This window comes from Crocodylus siamensis, chromosome 5 (assembly GCF_052110815.1).
Source record: "Crocodylus siamensis isolate JL-2025a chromosome 5, ASM5211081v1, whole genome shotgun sequence".
NCBI lineage: Eukaryota > Metazoa > Chordata > Crocodylia > Crocodylidae > Crocodylus > Crocodylus siamensis.
The window spans coordinates 97033988-97051398 of NC_143399.1; the positions used below are offsets into that span (position 1 = coordinate 97033988).

At 45.4% G+C, this 17411-nt stretch overlaps 1 protein-coding gene across 1 annotated transcript in view; it reads right to left on the reverse strand.

The window, feature by feature from the left end:
* Positions 1-16933, reverse strand: part of MARCHF11 (membrane associated ring-CH-type finger 11) — a 47314-nt gene extending 30381 nt beyond the window's left edge. Inside the window, exons 1-2 of the mRNA XM_090048514.1 lie at positions 16754-16933; positions 15234-15389 (exon numbers count right to left, since the gene is read on the reverse strand). Of these exons, the coding sequence (XP_089904640.1) occupies positions 15234-15389; positions 16754-16933 (336 nt within the window). The remainder of the gene's footprint in view (positions 1-15233; positions 15390-16753) is intronic.
* Positions 16934-17411: the final 478 nt, after the last annotated feature.

A 17411-nucleotide genomic window follows, 5' to 3' on the forward strand; every position in this document is an offset into this window, starting at 1 on the left:
CACAATCCACGGATATTTCAGAAAACCTTATGTCTTATACCTTATACCTCAGTACGACAAATCCTATCTACGGAGTCAGGCCAGCATTTCTCACAGGACCCTAGAGAGTAGCTGCTGCCTGCCTACAGCACCACACTCTACTTGCGCAATTTCCTCTTGTCTTTGTAGCCCAGCAAAGCAAAGAAGAGCCCTTCCTTAGGTACATTCATACTGCTTAGTTGTAAGCTCAAGAGTGTTCTTTAAAGAGATGAAACATTACTTCAAACAATTGCAATAATTTTGTTGGAGAAGGAGAAATATAACTTCTTGACATGTACTGGATCCTCCCACCAGAGAAGAGAATTCACCACTTCCAAAGGAATTTCTAATGGTGTCTCTAGTATGTGCTTAATTAGGTGGCACACCAATCTCAACCTGCCCTAAAGGAGCTGTGAAGACAGTCTTGTATATTATACAAGTACATGCTGTCGGGGCCCAGCAGACAAGAATACACTTTTACTGGAGTCTTTGGTTGCATGTGTCACTTGGAGATGAGCTCATCTACTGTCTGGAACCTGTCCAGAGGCAGAGGTACTTTGACCAACACTAAGTCCAAACTTACCTCTATAAACCCTATTGATTGGGTAAGAGTAAGATTGGATTTATCTTCCCTTGATCCTGAGGAATATGTTGACTAAAAGATAGATGACATTTTGAATATCACAGACATGATGTAAATATAAATAAATCATTCATTAAAATATGTATAAGTGTGTAGCACTTGTCTTATGAGGTGAGCTGCTAGTGGATAAAAGATATATAATTGAGACCATTGATGGACCAAATAATAGAACTTTGAATTGACTATGACAGTTGTTGAATTATGAATTGAAGGAATTTCCAGTGGGCTAGATATGTTTTGTAAGCCAGAGTCTGCAATCCAGTTCTCAGGATCTAGAGGAGATAGAGAGCTACTTTTGTCAATGAATAGGCAAAATCTGCAGGCACATCTGGGGCATTTTTACATGTGCTCGAGGGTGGGGAGAGGGGCACTTTAGTTAGAGCGGCTCCAAAAGCCACTCTAATTAAAGTGCCTGGAGTGCCTTATGTATCAGCACCTCCACACTTCAAAATGGCAGTAGGGGCACTTTATCTAAAGCTTGTTGAACAAGCTTTAAAGTGCCCCCACCACCATTTCGAAGCGCAGGGATGCTGATACCTGAGGCATGGAGGCTGGCTGGAGCATGCTAATTAGCACGCTCCAGCAGACTCAATTAATTGAGTCTGCTCCAATGAGCTGTAATTACAGTGTGTCAGAGCAGCTTCCCAGCAGCATGTGTGCAGGCACCTCTGAAATCTAAGATCGGATGACAGAGTAATTTCAAATTGAATACTTTGCCACAGAACCATGGACAATTGTCCTATTATGCAATTGTCCTTGCATAAGGACAATTTATATTATTCTTAAATGTTACCAGACTTAATGGGCATGTCCACATATGCAGGCACGTGCACTTGCAGCAGCTCAAATAGCAATGGCACAAATTTGTGCTAAAGATTTGTACCTCAGCACACATGTCTGAATATTCACTTTAGTGTGGGGCAAATTGTGGCACTTGGGGCAAACTAACCCTGCCTAGCTCCTCCCAGATCTTCAGTCAGGGGGAGCTAGGCTCTGTGCTGTCCCTGTGCTGTCCCCAGCAATACAAAAAGCTTCCCTGGTGAGCAGCTCAGGGCTACATCCCCTCTGGAGCTTCTGAGGGCTGGCCAGTTGGTATCTGGAGGCAATAGCTCCTTCTGCTAGCTGAAGCCCTGCACCAGCCCTGACCTAGAGTGGCCCCTCCACCCTGTACTCACTGCAGCAGTCTGGCAGTGGGGAATGCTGCCTGGCTGTGACCTGCTTATCACCTGCGACAGCATCCATCTCCTTGGACCTGTGGCCCTATGTCTGCACACCTGCCAGACCCAGACAGGGACTACATGACTTTCTGGACTGTAGTAGGGCACTGTAGCAGAGCTGCCTGCTCCCCTGGGCCAGCTTCCAGTGGGCCGTGGCTGCATAGTTGACCTTTGTGCTGCACTGATGTTGTCTTCTGGTGCACCCACTCTGCCATCTGGGCAGCTATCTCCCAGAAGATGTGCTCATTGTGGTCGCCTGCTTTGAACTGTTGAATTGTGTCTCCTCCTGGCTCCAAATGGCCAGGAGGTCAGCCACCTCATCTGCTCTGTAGCTGGGTCCCCAGTGCTGGCCCTCAGGGGGCTGAGCCCCACCATAAGAGACAAGAGCACCCCTGTAAGATTTGAAAATCATAACCTGGGGGGGGTCTCTGATCGGATTGCTCCTTCACTTAGGTGGACTTGTTAATTTACTGGGGAACTGTGTGCGAGTGGGGGGACTGTGTAGGAGGGGTGGGACCCTGCCCAACCCCATGACACAGAGCTCCCACTGCCCCCAGTGGCAACAAACAGCAGTGGGCCTTCAGGGCTCTTGTGGTCCATTGCAGGCAAAGACCCCCAGCAGCGCACCACGCTGCCTGAGACCCAGGGCCTGCCTACACATGATGCATGGTACCAGGCCACACTGCTGATGTTTGCCTTCAGGTAGGACCAGGCTGGCTCCTGCTGTTACCCAGGGTTCCTGGCACTGCACATAGGAGCCACATGCTATTAGGCCAAATTGGCTCCTGCCTCCATGTACTCTGCGTGCCACTGGGCCAGGCCAGCTCCATGGAGGCAGAAGCCAGCCCAGCCCGATGGCACATGAGGCACATAGAGATAATGAAGTCCTTCACAATAACCATGGACACTATCAAGGTAGAATTATGTTGCAATGCCTCTGAAAACTGGGACAACTTTGTACCTCTATCTTATGCCTCAATACTTTGCTGTTTTAATATCCCAGCAGGAACAGGCAGCTTTGTTTCCTTTAAGGTGTTATAATTCTGATGCATCACAGGAAAGCTCACGACTAATGCCACATACATACCTAAGTTAGAAAACTATTTTGCTAGCAGCATTGAGCCAGTGCTTTTTTGTTTTAAGGTCCTTTCAGCATTTATGCAAGTCTCTATCAAGTGTGGAGACAAAACAATTTGTATTTCTAATGCTGAGTCAATTTCCACACATACAATCTGAACTGGACTTCTGCTTTCAAATTAGCATGCTGAAGTGATTATGGATCAGGACAGTCAGAATTTCAAAATGTTTTAGAGGATCTGTGGCATTTTATTCTTGAGCAAAATGCCTAAAATGAAAACTCCAGATCAGTGAAACAACTTCATTGAGCTATGACAGACTGAAGCTTGGATAGAACCTAAAGAAGACCAGAAAACAATATTTCAGTGCAGCTTCTATCAATTACAAGAAAGCAGAATAAATCACATGCAAAACTCCTAACTGATAGAGTCAAAGTTCCTTACTGAAAATTTAAGATGCAGCAAAACAACATAGGTTGAGAAGATGTTTCCTTGATCAAAGGAATTAGAAATTAAGATAAAAAGATTACTTGCCACTTATAAGCAGGTGAAGCATTAAGGCCTTCAGTACAATTTGCTTTGAGAAACCTTTAAAACAAAAAGCACAAAACTGATGCAGAAGCATCTAGGATTTGACAAGTATCAAGTGTTGTAGGCATCCAGATAGCCAAACAAACAATAACATCTGCTACCGAGCCACAGAATAGAAGCATAAAAACAAAGAATACACTGTCAATGAAAAATAGATGAAGTTTCTAGAGACAGCCAAGTGCTGGAATTGGCTGCAAAGGCACTGTTCCAACAAGTGCAGTTTCACTGACCTTCACCAAAAGGAAATTTAAGACTCTGAATGACAAGAAATTGGTCTGTGCATGAGACAAAAATACTGATGTTTTAAAATTTTCAGACATCATTGACAGCTAGGCAAACTCCCCTAACAGAAGAAATACAATCAAATTATATGGTGAGAATGAATTAGACATACTTTCCTTTAACTCTGAGAAACTAATTTTCAACTGAAATTCCTTTCCTCTTTAAAACATCCACAACTCTATCTTCATTTTCTCACATTTTCTGTTTATAGTATCAGTAATAATATTGTATGTGCTTGAGAAATTTCTTGTCAATTAATGATCATGCAGTATTAATGCCTATTTATTATACCCTTCCGAGCTGGGTTCTTAAGTCCCAGCAAATGTCATATGCCTCAACTGATATTCTCTTTTTCCAAGTTAACCCAGCATTTGAGAGAGAAAAATAATTCTCTATAGAAAAATTACTTGCCACTAGACCAGAGTGACAACTGTAATTAAAATTTTATTTTCAAACATAATTCACAGTTTATGACCAAATAACAGTGAGCTCACACCATCTAAATATTCAAATTTCCTTGAGCACAAGACGTGTATTTTACAAAGAAGAAAGAAAGTAGAAACACAGAAAACATTATTTTTTGTAATGGTGCATCATCTGAATTTCAGTCTTAAAATTTAATTATCTATAGGTAATTTAAGTACATATGAGAAAACACAAACAATAAACTGTGTAGGACTCTTAGTATCAAGAATATGAAACAAAAGAAAGGCATATAAAGTCAATACCCTATTTTTAATTATTTACTTCCATCTTATGTATTTGAGTCATGTTATATCACTGTATACTTAAATCTGACTTGTGAAAGGCAATGAACTGGCTAATAGAAAAATAGATACAAAAATGTATCATTGTCAATTTGCTAACGCAAAATTGTCATCCACAGTATAGTCACCAATATTTGTACACCCTAGTTTTAATTGGCACAAAGCATTAGTGTGCTGGAACTGAGATCTTGACTAGAACAGCTGATTTCATGAGGGAGTCTACAAGAGCACAGATTTATTTCTGAAAGTAAATCAGTTGGATACCAAGTGCAACTAGATGTTTACAGCTACTCTACCAAACTTTCCTTGTTCATGAGGAGACGAGCACGGTTGTGCGGTATGTGACACCACAAACATGTTTGCAGGGCCACATACCACACAGTTTGGTGTTCTCTGTGCAACAAGGGTGCACTGCCTGAGCGTGCACTGTGCTGGGTTTTTTTCCATGGATTTTTTGGACCTCTGGACATTCTCTGGGGGCAAGTAGCTACGGCACAAAGTGCACTGGTGCTACCTGTCCCTGGGGACCCAAACATCCACGCATGTTTGGATACGCCTGAGAAGTGTAGCATGTTTACCCTCATGCCCTAGCGGTAGCACCCCAACACTCCAAATAAATGACCACACTAGTAAATTACACAGTCCATCTCACAAAACATTCCTTACCATCCCCAGACTGGGAGGAATCAAATGATAGATGCATGAAGGTATTGTCTAAACTAGAATACCCTCTTACTTCCTGCCTTAGATCAGACCAAGCTTGGAGTACTGGACTTTTTTCTCCCATGCTTTCTATTTCCAACCCTTCTCTTCCCTACCCAGACCTTTGCCCTCTTTTTCCTTTTCTGAACTGCTCTTCATAAATCTCTTTTCTTGCTTCCCTACTGTTAGAAACCTACATCATCCACCCAATCCTTCTCTATCATCCTTCTCCAATTTCAACTCTTGGCCTTGGTGTGCTTCCTCTCTTCCTCTCCTTCCAATCTCCCAAACTCCTCCTTGGGGGTTTTAGCTTCTATATTGACTCCTTGACTCCTGTGATCCCTAAACACCATGTTCCCTCACTTCTACCTCTTAATTCAACCTGCAACCCTATTTCAACTCTTCCACTCACCGAAAGGGTGGGTTTTCACTAGAGGTGCACCAATACATTGGTCCATACCGTATCAGCACAGATAAAAGGAAAATTGACATTATCAACAATCAGCCTTTTTGGCTGTTGTGGCTGATAACGTTGCCAATAAATGCCACATGCATGTGCACAGCCACAACATGCATGCAGCCAGATCGGCAGCTTGGACAGCAGCGTCCAGGGGCTCAGTTTGTTGAGGTGAAGGGGCAGGGAGAGGGAAGGGGCATGGTAGGGTGCAAATTAAGGTACCCTCAGTGAGGGAGGGAGGGGGACTGCGGCTGCCCAGAGCCAGGTGCAGAGTGGAGACCCTAAATAAGACATGCACCTTTTTGGGAAGGCAGAATGAAGAAAGGAACCTTGTTTTAGGGAAGGCACCACTGTACTCCCCTCTGCCACCCCTGCCAATCTTCCCCTGCTGGACTCCACTCCTCCTTCCATGTGGCTGCTTGAGGGAAGAGAAGGGAAAAAAGCAGCAGCCATCTCACAGCATTCCCATGCTTCCATTGTGAGCAGCAAATCAGCTTTCCTAAGAGACACACCACAATTTTGGAAGGTTAAATTTGGGGGGAAAAGTGTGTATGCTATACAGGTAAAGGCAGTAATTAACTTTAATGAGACTATTAGTTTAAGTCACATCTGCAAAACCTGCAAGATTGCCCTTTAGTTAATGATTGCTAATCACAGATTTTGGCAATAAAAATCCTATATAAATGTCAGGCATCATACAATGCATTTTGTGCTATTGAAAACCTTTACCTCATGTTTCTTGAAGCAGCTAAGGTATGTAGGCATATCTATACAACAAGTCATGTGTTACTGGTTTAAAAAGTTCATTTTTTTCTGGAACATGTCCATTGTTGCCTCTATGCAAAATATAAATCTGACTTCACAGTAAATTATTTATTTTTCTAATGTTTTTCTCAACATCTGTTTCTAAATTCATTATATGTTTAGAACGTGTTTCTAAAGCATTAAAAAATGGAACATTTACAGAAATGTAAAGTAACAAATTATAATGTATTATTTGGATGGACTGCAGGAAAGATGAACACCACAAGGAACAGTATTGTATGACAGTATACACTAACTGAGTAACAGATAAAACATTAAAGAGAAGAAGCTTATTCTGGACTCAAGTGTTTGCTTATTTTTAAAGAAATTAGACCATTTTGTCACAGCATGACTTTTTTAGCTCTAATATATTCCCTCAGTGTTGAACATATATTATTATTGAACATTGCCAGAATATACTCAGCTCAAAGCCGTATTATTGAATACTACAACAGAATTAATACTTTACTAATATATTAGTCTGTGTAATCGATTTACGAACAGCTTATCAATTAAATTAGCAAATTAAAATAATGTCTTGTTTTAGGAAAACATAATTACAAATTATTTGAATTAACAAACAAATATTTTCTCCAGGTGCATCTACATGAAACATTTACTGCACAGTAGACTAATTAGCTGCTCAATAAACATCACACATCTACCCATGCACCTCTATTCGGTTGGAGTAACTTAATTTACTCCATAGCAGGATAGTACTTGCAAACACAAGTAAATAAAAGTACTATGCTGCTGCAGAGATTTTTACTCCACAGCAACGCACATGGCTGGGGCATGAGGGTGCTTTAGTGTGGGGGCTGCCTCCTGGCTAGCCTCATACTGAAGTACATTCATGCCTCAACCAGCTCCTCCTCAGCATGTTGAGCTGCGGGGAGCAGCCCTGGCTTGGCAGGCTGACCCCCCAGGCCCCGTACCAGCCAGAGCTGCTCTGACCTAGCTCAATGTGCTGTGGTTTCAGGCACACATTAAAATGTCTTGCCCAAACAACAAACTCCGGAGCAGTACACTCCAGAGTTTATTCATGCACATTAATTGTGAATGTAGATGCACCACCCTTGTGTTTTCTCTGTCTGTATTAGCTATATGAGCTCTTCTCATTCCTGCTTAGTCACATTCAAAATTTTTAACATATCTTTTTATTATAGTCTAATTATTTAATATCTATTTTCTTATCAGTCCTTTTGCACATCATGTCATACCTCTTACTGAATTGAATTCATTCCTGCTTAAGAAGAAATAATTTCCTTATTATTAATAGAGTTAGATTTGCTTCTATTATGGCTAAATCTGGTTCACTAAAAAAATAAATGAAAAACATTGCTCTTTGGAGCATGAGGTACCAGCTTTTCCACTCACATATTCACTTCTCTCAGTGCCTGCTGACTAGACTGAGAATTCCTATATTGAATGTTATCTAATAATTTCTTGGAGCTCAATCCCATAAAGATATACATAGGATTGGGCCCTCGCACATTATGTGATATTTGCTGAAATGTACAGGTTAACATAAAAAAACCTACTGAAAAAGAGACTATTTCCGAAATTAATTTCATTTCCAAAACAAACTGCCTCCACAGAGGCCCACTTTGAAATTATGTGCCATGATACAGAAACTACACAAAAAGTTCCATGATAAGGGGTAAATATTCACATGCCCATCTTTTTCCACATTCTAAAATTTCAGGCATAAGAATCCCATACCTCCTAACTGTTTCCCTCTAATTCTGGGTACATCACATAAATATCTGAGGTAGAGGTAAAAATAAGGTGTCAGTGTGGATATGCAGAAGCAGTACATTTGAGAGAAACAGTTACTTTGGTAAATAACCTTTATTTTTTTCCCTCTTTTATAATACTGTCTAGATGCTTCCAGTCTGGAAGAGTGCCGGTTCTCAAGAGGTAAGCTGAAGTATACCAATGGTTGAACAGTGACTGAAAGACTTATCCATACAGGCATCTATTCTGATCAGGCCTCAACACTGAGGGAATAACATTGTTAAAGGTATGAAATAAGATTCACCTAGTATTTTTGCTTGTCTAAGTAAGCAATATATACTTAACAGATACTGAAGAAGTTACTACATGATGGTTAAGAGACTTCAGTCATAGCCTGTCTAAATACAAAATTTCAGTACCTTAGTAAGGAAGATTGGAATCTGGGACAAGCCCTCAGTACATTTCAGCAAATATCACATAATGTGCGAGGGCCCAATCCTATGTATATCTTTATGGGATTGAGCTCAGTGGCAGCCCATCCTGGTGCCATTCACAGCTCTGGGGCACTGTCGCAGAGCACTTAGGTGCCCTGTGCCTGAGAACAGGGATGGCTCCAGAGAGTCCCCTAGTGGAGAGAAGGGGGAGGCGCAGCTGCCAGTCACCAGGGCAACACAGTTGACAGGAAGGGACAGGGCTTAGCCCTTCTTAAACCCAGGCAGGAGGCTAGGGTGGCAGTTCCTCCTCTGACAGCCAAGGAGTGAGGCGTTCAGCCAGTGCGGAGAGAAGGCCAAGGTTTGGCGGCATGAGTAACCATGAGTTGCTGCCATGAGCTGGAGTAATTTACCTGGAAGGGATTAACTCTTGTCTGACCGGATGGTTTTAGCCTGGGGACTTTGTGTTTTGTGTTTACTGTTTAACCAGAGGACCAGGTGAGGCTATTAGGGGTGGAGGAGGCCTCATAGGGACTCCCCAGTAGCGGGGGAGGGTTCCTGGCACCGGAGAAGGCACAATATTTTGTGGGGTGCATTGGCTTAGCCCCTGAGAGTGCAGAGAGGCGGCGAGGAGCCCCAAGAGTGCAGTGGGGTGGCGAGAAGCCCCAAGGGGGGGGCAGTGACGAGCCCCGAGAGGGGACAGCGACGAGCCCCGAGAGTGCGGAGTGGCAGCGGGGAGCCCCAAGAGAGAGAGAGAGGGGGCAGCGAGGAGCCCCGAGGGCAAAAGGAGGCCCAAGACATAACAGGGCCAAAGTCAGATCACACCAGCACCATCTGTGAGGCTTGGGCTGCAGTGCAGGGGAGGAAAAGGAGCCGCAGATAACGCCTCCTGTCATCGGGGTGCGTAGAAATGGCAGCCTCCCACTAATTACAACAATCTATTAATTAAATAAAATCAAGGCGTGACAGGAGAGCAAGCAGGCGGTTGGCCCATTACAGGAGGGCGGAGCCATACCCGGAGAGGCTCCAACAGTGGCACTCCTGTCACAATGGTGTATTGGCCGGGAACGGTTTATAGGGCAGTAGGCTTTATAAGACGCTGGTTTGCCAGCTTGAAAAAGAGGACCCTTGGGCCTGCGTGGAGAGGGAAAAGAGGACAAATGCTAACCCCTTGGCCAGAGTCGGGGCAACAAGATTTGGATTGGCCACACCAAGCGGTACAAGGCCCGCAGGATCAAGCAGCAGGACAACCGACCCTGTAAGCCAGTATGATGGGAAACACTCGACCTGGCCCACCGGAGCAGGTAGGAATGTGCGGCTATGCAGCCCGAGTTGACCGTGAGGTGGCAGATGAGCTGCCCGCACTGGTGGTAGGAGTAACCATAGAGGAGAAAAGAGTAGTGGCTCTGCTAGACTCGGGCTCAACACAGACCATGGTACGGAGCGACGTGTTACCAGCAAGGGAGATGAGAAGAGTGGATCGGGCAACTGAGGGGAATCCTGGATCTAATTAAAGAGAGGTGGGAAGAACAACAGAGTAATGACCAGAACATCATTCAATATATGATACAGTGTTGGTGCGGGGACCCCCTCGATTTTGACAGGGTGAGGGTCACCCTGCAAGTGGGCAATAGGACCCGACGGATGCTAGTGCGGGTCGCAGACCATTTACCCTACCCCCTGGGGGGGCGGGCAGCGAGGAGCCCCAAGGGCAAAAGGAGGGCAGAGACATAACAGGGCCAAAGTCAGATCACACCAGCACCATCTGCGAGGCTTGGGCTGTGGTGTAGGAGAGGAAAAGGAGCCGCAGATAGTGCCCCCTGTCATCAGGGTGCGTAGAAATGGGCAGCTTCCCACTAATTACAACAATCTATTAATTAAATAAAATCAAGGCATGGCAGGAAAGCAAGCAGGTGGTTGGCCTATTACAGGAGGGCAGAGCCATACCCGGAGAGGCTCCAGTAGTGGCACTCCTGTCACAGGCACACACACCCTGCCATGTTTGCCTGGGGATGCACACAGCGGTGGGAGCTTCCCCCCACCCCATGCCCCAGCAAATATGCAGCTTTCTGCTCTGTCCTATGCCTTGCCTTGGCTGGGCAGAGCCTGTTGGCACCCCTTCACTTCAGTGCCTGGGGTGGTTGCCCCACTTGCCCCTCCCTTGCTACAGTACTGCAAAAATGTATCCACTTGAATCCTTGGTTTGTTCTGTAACTTTTTTGACAGGACACAAATTACCCAATAAAACTGTCCTATCAAGAAAATGATCAATAGCCCCTCTTAGCAACAAAATTCTAAAACCCAATTTAGTAAAACAGGCAAAAATTTGTCTGACGTTAACGAAAGTTCAAAACAGTTACAGAAAATTTGAAGTGGACTTTTTAGAACTACTTCAGCCTTATGCAATTAGTATGGGAAGAGTCTGCCATTAAAGACTGTCATTTTAATATTCTCCTGAGAGTTACTAAAACCAAAGACAGAAATTTTCAGTAATTGGTACCAAAAGGAGGAAATCAACTTCCATGAATCCTCTGAGAGACAAAGCTTTATGAAAATGCAAGCTGTCATTTCAAATCTTCATCTGAACTTTTGGTATGCCATTTCTAAAGGCTAAATAAAGACAGAACTTATTGGCACAAAACAAATGGAAAGCTAAGGTGATAGCCTTGGTTGTAGCCAAGGCCAATTTTAAATCTACTAAAGACAGAGGACCTTCTTAAATAGGCAATAAAGAGACCAGACACAGGGGCTGTGTCTACACAAGACGCTCGTTGTAGCACAAAGCATGATGCAGTCCTACTGCGCAGCAGTAATAAGCTACTGCACAGTCACTGCAGTTATTGAGCAGTCATTTAGTACTTGTGTATGCAAACACTAAATTATTGTGCAGTTGTTACTGCACACTGTGTCTCATGTAGACACAGCCAGGAAGTATCTTCTCTTCAGATCTTGAAGCATTTTCTTGCCCAAATGTTAACTTTGTATTGATCAAAGAAACAGAGGTAGTTTCTATGCTCCTACGTGCCAGAGACAAGTTCAGAATGCATGATGGTTTTGACCTGTCTTCAGAATTTAAATCTGAGATCATACTGTCAAAATGTATAGCACAACTCTGATAATGTAAGAGTGATTTTGTAGCTGGGACAGTCCAGAAATTATGCCAAAGGCAAGGATTTCTTAGGGCGATATTAGACCAGCTGCATAACTGTGATGGATATAGACAAGCTTTTGAATGCATTATAACTCTTTCCCAACTATACAATTTTGTCCAATAAAAGATATCACCATAAGAAATCCCTGCTTCCCAGTAAAACTCTAGGAAAAGTCAGTACCAATTATACTTGGATAAGTCATCATAGAAGAGTTCAATAAAAAGGACTTCTACAGAGAAAAAATAAAAGGAGTACTCTGCATCTTTTGGCACAAACCTCAAGTGAAAAGCATCCCTTCAAGTCAATGCACTTCTGGACTCTGAAAAGATGCTCTGTAAAAATGCATATAATCAGGAACCAAAATTAAAATTGGAGCTACATGTTCCAGCAAACTACAGCTTTGCTTTGCTTTACTAGCAGAAGAAACCAATTGACCCGAGCTAATTTATATCTCTAATCTCTGAAATATTATTTTATAGGATTGAGCAGATTAAGAGTTATGTTTGCTGTGCCTTTGAAGAAATAAATTGTCAGAGATAAGAATGATGTTTCTCCTACAAACAGTAATTCAATGTCACAGACTTAGCTCTTTGGTTGGTTTCAGAATTCCACAGCCAAGAATGTCTGTAATGAAAAATAATCATAACTAAGCATCCAGCCAGAGGCCCTTGAGGAATATCTGACCTTCCCTATAGCAGCTAAAGGAAGCTTTAACTTTTTATTTATCGGACTATACCTCAGGTGATGTTGCGTGGAGAAGGAGTGACAACATGGCTTCTAATAAGTAGCTGTTCTAAAGATGAAGGCCATGAAAGAATTTGTCTTTCCAAATTGGTCCTTATAGAGACTACCAGCACAGTCAACAAGTCCAGGTTGGGGATGCCTAGTGAAATTATAAAATCAGAACTTATAAAACCAGAATCTATTCTTTATCTTGTGTGTCCATCTTCAAACCCTTGTCCCGGTTAGGTTTGAGGAAAAACATGGAGAGAGCAGATCACCACTCTCCTCTTGTCATAATCAGCTGCTTTGAAATAGGTTCCCATGAGGATTGACATGGATTTCAGTTTTGAAGTTCCATCGATTCTGGATCCACAGAATCCAACTAATATCTACAATTCAGAAAATTCCAGTAACCCTCTGACTAATTGTGGTGTGGGGTGCACACCTTGAGCTGCAGCCCAGCTGTTGGCAGACAGAAACTGATTGTAAGCCTGTCTTGAAGGACTGAGCCAGCTGTGAAGCATAATTAGCTGGCAGGGTCCACAGGAGTTAAGAGGCTCCCAGAACCAGAGGGGAAGGGGAGAAATGGCGCTGAGAGCCAGGGCCGGACACAGGCATGGGCAAACCAGATGGCTGCCCAGGGCCCAGACAGAAAGGGGGCTTGAAAAGCGTAATTTTTTTCTGTTGTCCTATTATTATTATCATTATCTCTGGTGAAGGGGGGCCCAACACTACAAGTTCGCCCAGGGCTGCCAGGGGTCTAGATATGCTGCTGCTGAGAGCTGAGGGGGCTGAGTGACACTGAGGTACTGGAAGTTGACCAAGAAACTGGGTGCTGGAATAGAACTGATAGAGAAGGAAGAGAAGAGGCAAGCTGTGGCATATCCAAGCCTAGAGTTTCTCTTTGGGTCTCGGTTCATATGTTTGTTTTACTAATTGTTTGGGTTAATAATTCCTGCAGGAAGGGAGTTTGCCCCACAGGGACAATAAACAAACAAGATAAACAAACACTGAGAGACAATACTGAGCTAAGCAGATCCTCAACCCTCTACAATCCCTTACTTCCAAAGCATGTAGTATCTTCAGATTTGATATGGAGGGCTCTCCAAAGACTGTTCCCTTTCTAAGACAGGCTTAAACAAACAGATAGTTCTGAAAGCTATTTGGACAAAGGATCTGAATGCCTTGAACCTGAAGAGGCTCTGTTATCCTCAAATTCATCAGATATGACAAAGAGTTTAGACACCTTGGACTATCCATTGGTCTCAGCCTCACAGTATCTGGTATAATCTCTGACTCAAAAGAAATCCTCAGACTCAGAGGATATGGGGGAAAAAAAACTAAGTGCTTTGGTCCTAGGAAGTTCCATTGATTCTGGATCCATAGAATCCAACTAATATCTACAATTCAGAAAATTCCAGTAACCCTCTGACTAATTCTGGTCCTATTTTGAGGTCTTGTTTAGTGCCTATACCAACCTGCTGACACTACACTATTCCAGCTTTCAGCACCTTGATATGATGGTGTGGACAAAGTACAGAGGAATGGCCCAGGCATGTGCTTCAGCTTCTTGAACAGTCATTGAAAGACCATTGCAAATATTATACAAGGTTTGCTACTACTCTAGATTGTCCCAGGAGTTGGAGGGGCCCTGAGCTGGCTGCAGAAGCAAGAAGATACAAAAATTGCTTTAAATCGCTTTTTTACTTTGTCAAGATCCAAGAAGTGGGCCCATAGAACATAACAAAAGATAGAACTTCCTTAGATTTCAACAAATCCTGTCACTGTTGGATCCATAATGGTAGAAAACAATTGAAACCAAACTTTGAAACAGAATCTTTACCAGATACTGAGAACTAATACATATTACTAAATACTTATGTATGGCTTATGGAAGAAGGAGCAGATAAAAACCACCCAAGCACCTGCCTGAAACTGTGGAGTACGGGGTGTCAAATATATAGATACAGCCCACAGAGCTTCTCAAACCATCCCACTGCACTACAGGTAGGCACTGGAAGTTGGTGGGTGTGGCCTGTCACAGAATCCAGGGTCCTTTGGTCCTGCTGGGCATGGCTGTCAGCAGCAAGCTTGGCTCTCTACTGCCACCCCTGGACTTGCTCCAGCCCCACCACTGCTGCCATTATGGCAGTCCTCCTGCCTCTGGCTGGAGCCCTCAGAACATGTCCAGCCTGAGGCTGACAGCTGTATCTTAGAGGACCTGGCTGCTCTATTTATGGAAAAGGGATACAAAGTCTTGTTATCCTGGTGGAGGCATTAATTTTTACTATAGGAAGGCTACGGCCTGAAGAGTCTCCCAGTGCCAAATGACTGAAACCTTCACTACTCTCCTCTTGTCATAATCAGCTGCTTTGAAATAGGTTCCCATGAGGATTGACATGGATTTCAGTTTTGCAGTGGGGCCTCATAATGTCAAATCACATTGCAGAATAAATTAATATTCCAGTTATATATTACAACATTCTGGTTACAGATATAAAATCTATTTGTATGCCATAAATATGAAGTCCCTGGCCTCAGAAATAGACATTGGGAGAGATTTTGGCCTATACAGTAAATAAAAATGAGTATCTGCAGTTTAAAAAAAATGAGACCAAGAAAGAGAGAATTACCTGGCAAGGTTTTTTCATTTTAATTGATATAACATGGTATCTGTAACAGCACAGCTCACAGGTCCATGACCCTCTTTCACTTATCCACTTAAGTAAGCAAAGTTGATGTATGTACCGTACTGACCCATCACAGCGGCAGGGATTTAACAGTTCTCCCTGAAAAGAGAGCAAGTTCAACTAAATTGCACAAGTGTCTTTTCTGCAAGTGTCTCATTTCCAACTGTGGAACAACAAGTTAGTTTCCAAGTCACTATCCCCCAACATCATCACCATCATAAATAAATAAAGAGCTGCTGTTAAAATAGCTGTATTTAGCATTAAGTAAATGATGATGATTAAAAAAATTGGATGCATTTACTGTGTGCCAGTGCCTGCCCCCATCCCACCCCTGAACTGTCTAATAACTTGCAAGCAGATGGGGAGGTGTTTTCCCTCTGCAGTGATGCTTAACAGAGCTCTCCTCTCTCATCCTGCAGCCTACTCTCTGCCCTGGGGAAAATCCTGCAACTTTTGTGGGGGGATCTGTGGTTCAAGGGCTGGATTCTTAAGTCACAGAATCACAGAAAATGAGGGTTAGGAGGGACCTCAGGAGGTCACATCTAGTCCAACCTCCTGCTCAAAGCAAGACCCTCCCCAGCTGCATCATCCCAGTCAAAGTTTTGTCTAGCTGGGTCTTAAAAACCTCCAAGGATGGAGATACCACCACCTCCCTGGGTCCCCTGTTCTGGTGCTTCCCCTCTCCTCCTAAGAGAGTTTTTCCCCATAACCAACCTAAACTTCCCTGGCTGCAACTTGAGACCATTGCTCCTTCTTCTGTCATCTGCCACCATGAAGGAAGTCCCCCAACCATGATGGGTATTGCCCTGGTTTTGGATTGGAGCTAAGAGAGAAACACAAATGGGTCTGGCTTTTGGACACCCATTGTGGTCAAACCCTTGGCAACAGCATGTAGTTTCTCCACTCTCAGGAAAGCCAAACATGCTCTTTCCTCAAGGCACCAGAACTGGTGGCAGAGGTGATCTCTTTTATTGGACCCACTAGAAATACAAGTTGGTCTAATAGATATGATTATGAGTTGGTCTAATAAAAGACATCTAGTGGGTCTAATAAAAGCAATCCCTGCTGCCACCAGTTCTGATGTCTTTTGCATCGAGACCGAGTCGGCTGCAGTTTGGATGCCCCGTCCTCAAGGACACCCGGGTGCCAGGGCTAGGGGCAGTGGTGGGGCTCGCGGGAGAGTGACACAGAGGGAGAGGTTGGGCCCAGGGCTTGGGGGCCCTTCCTCCCCCGCTTTCATCATAGTCGCGGTACGGGGCCCTGCTCGGGTCTGGGGGGGCGGGCCCCAGCAGCCGGGGTCGCTGAACCTCCCGGGGCCGCGGAGCAGAGAGGGGACCCAGGCGCCCGGACTGCCCTTCGCCAGCGCTGCAGCGGCGGCGGCGGCGGCGGGACCTGTCCGTGGTGCTGATCCCGTCCGTCTCAGCGCGGCCCGGCCCGGCCCGTGGCGGGTCCCGCTTGCCCACCTGCTCGGCGCCCTGGAAGCAGATCTTGCAGATGGGGCCGGCGCCGCCAGGGTGGCTACCGCCGCCGCTCTCGCTGCTGCAAACAGAGCGCGTCTCGGGCTTGTCGCCGGCCCCCGCGGCCGCGCCCTCCTCGGGCTCGCTGGTGGTGAGGCCGCGCGGGGGGTCCCCGGCGCTGCTCATGCCCCGCCAGGCCCAGCCCCGCCCGGCCCACCTGCGCTGCTGGGAACCTGCCGCCGCCGCTCTGCAAGTCGGAGCCGGCCGCGCGGGGGGAGGGGGCCACCAACCGCCGCCTGCGAACACCGGGAGGCGCCGGCCGTTACTGGGGGGGGCGGCGCCAACTGCCCCCCCAGCCCCGCCCCGCCCCGCGCCGCGACTGCCTTGGACTGCGGGGGACGATTGGGACACGTGGGCGGGCGAGGCTCATGGCGTTAGGCGCCTATGGGGGCGTTGCTCACTAAGGGGCCGGGGCGAGCGCGGCTCCGACAGCCTCGGGGTGTGAGGAGCCCGGGCGGTGCGGCCATGGGGCTTCCCCGGGACAGGGAGGGGGCGGCGCAGCCCCATGCAGGGTCAGGGCGGGCGGGGCCTGCTGCCAACTCGCGGGCTCAAGGAAGCGACCTGGGCTGGCAGAGGGGTCCGCCGGCCGGCGGGGCCCGTGCGA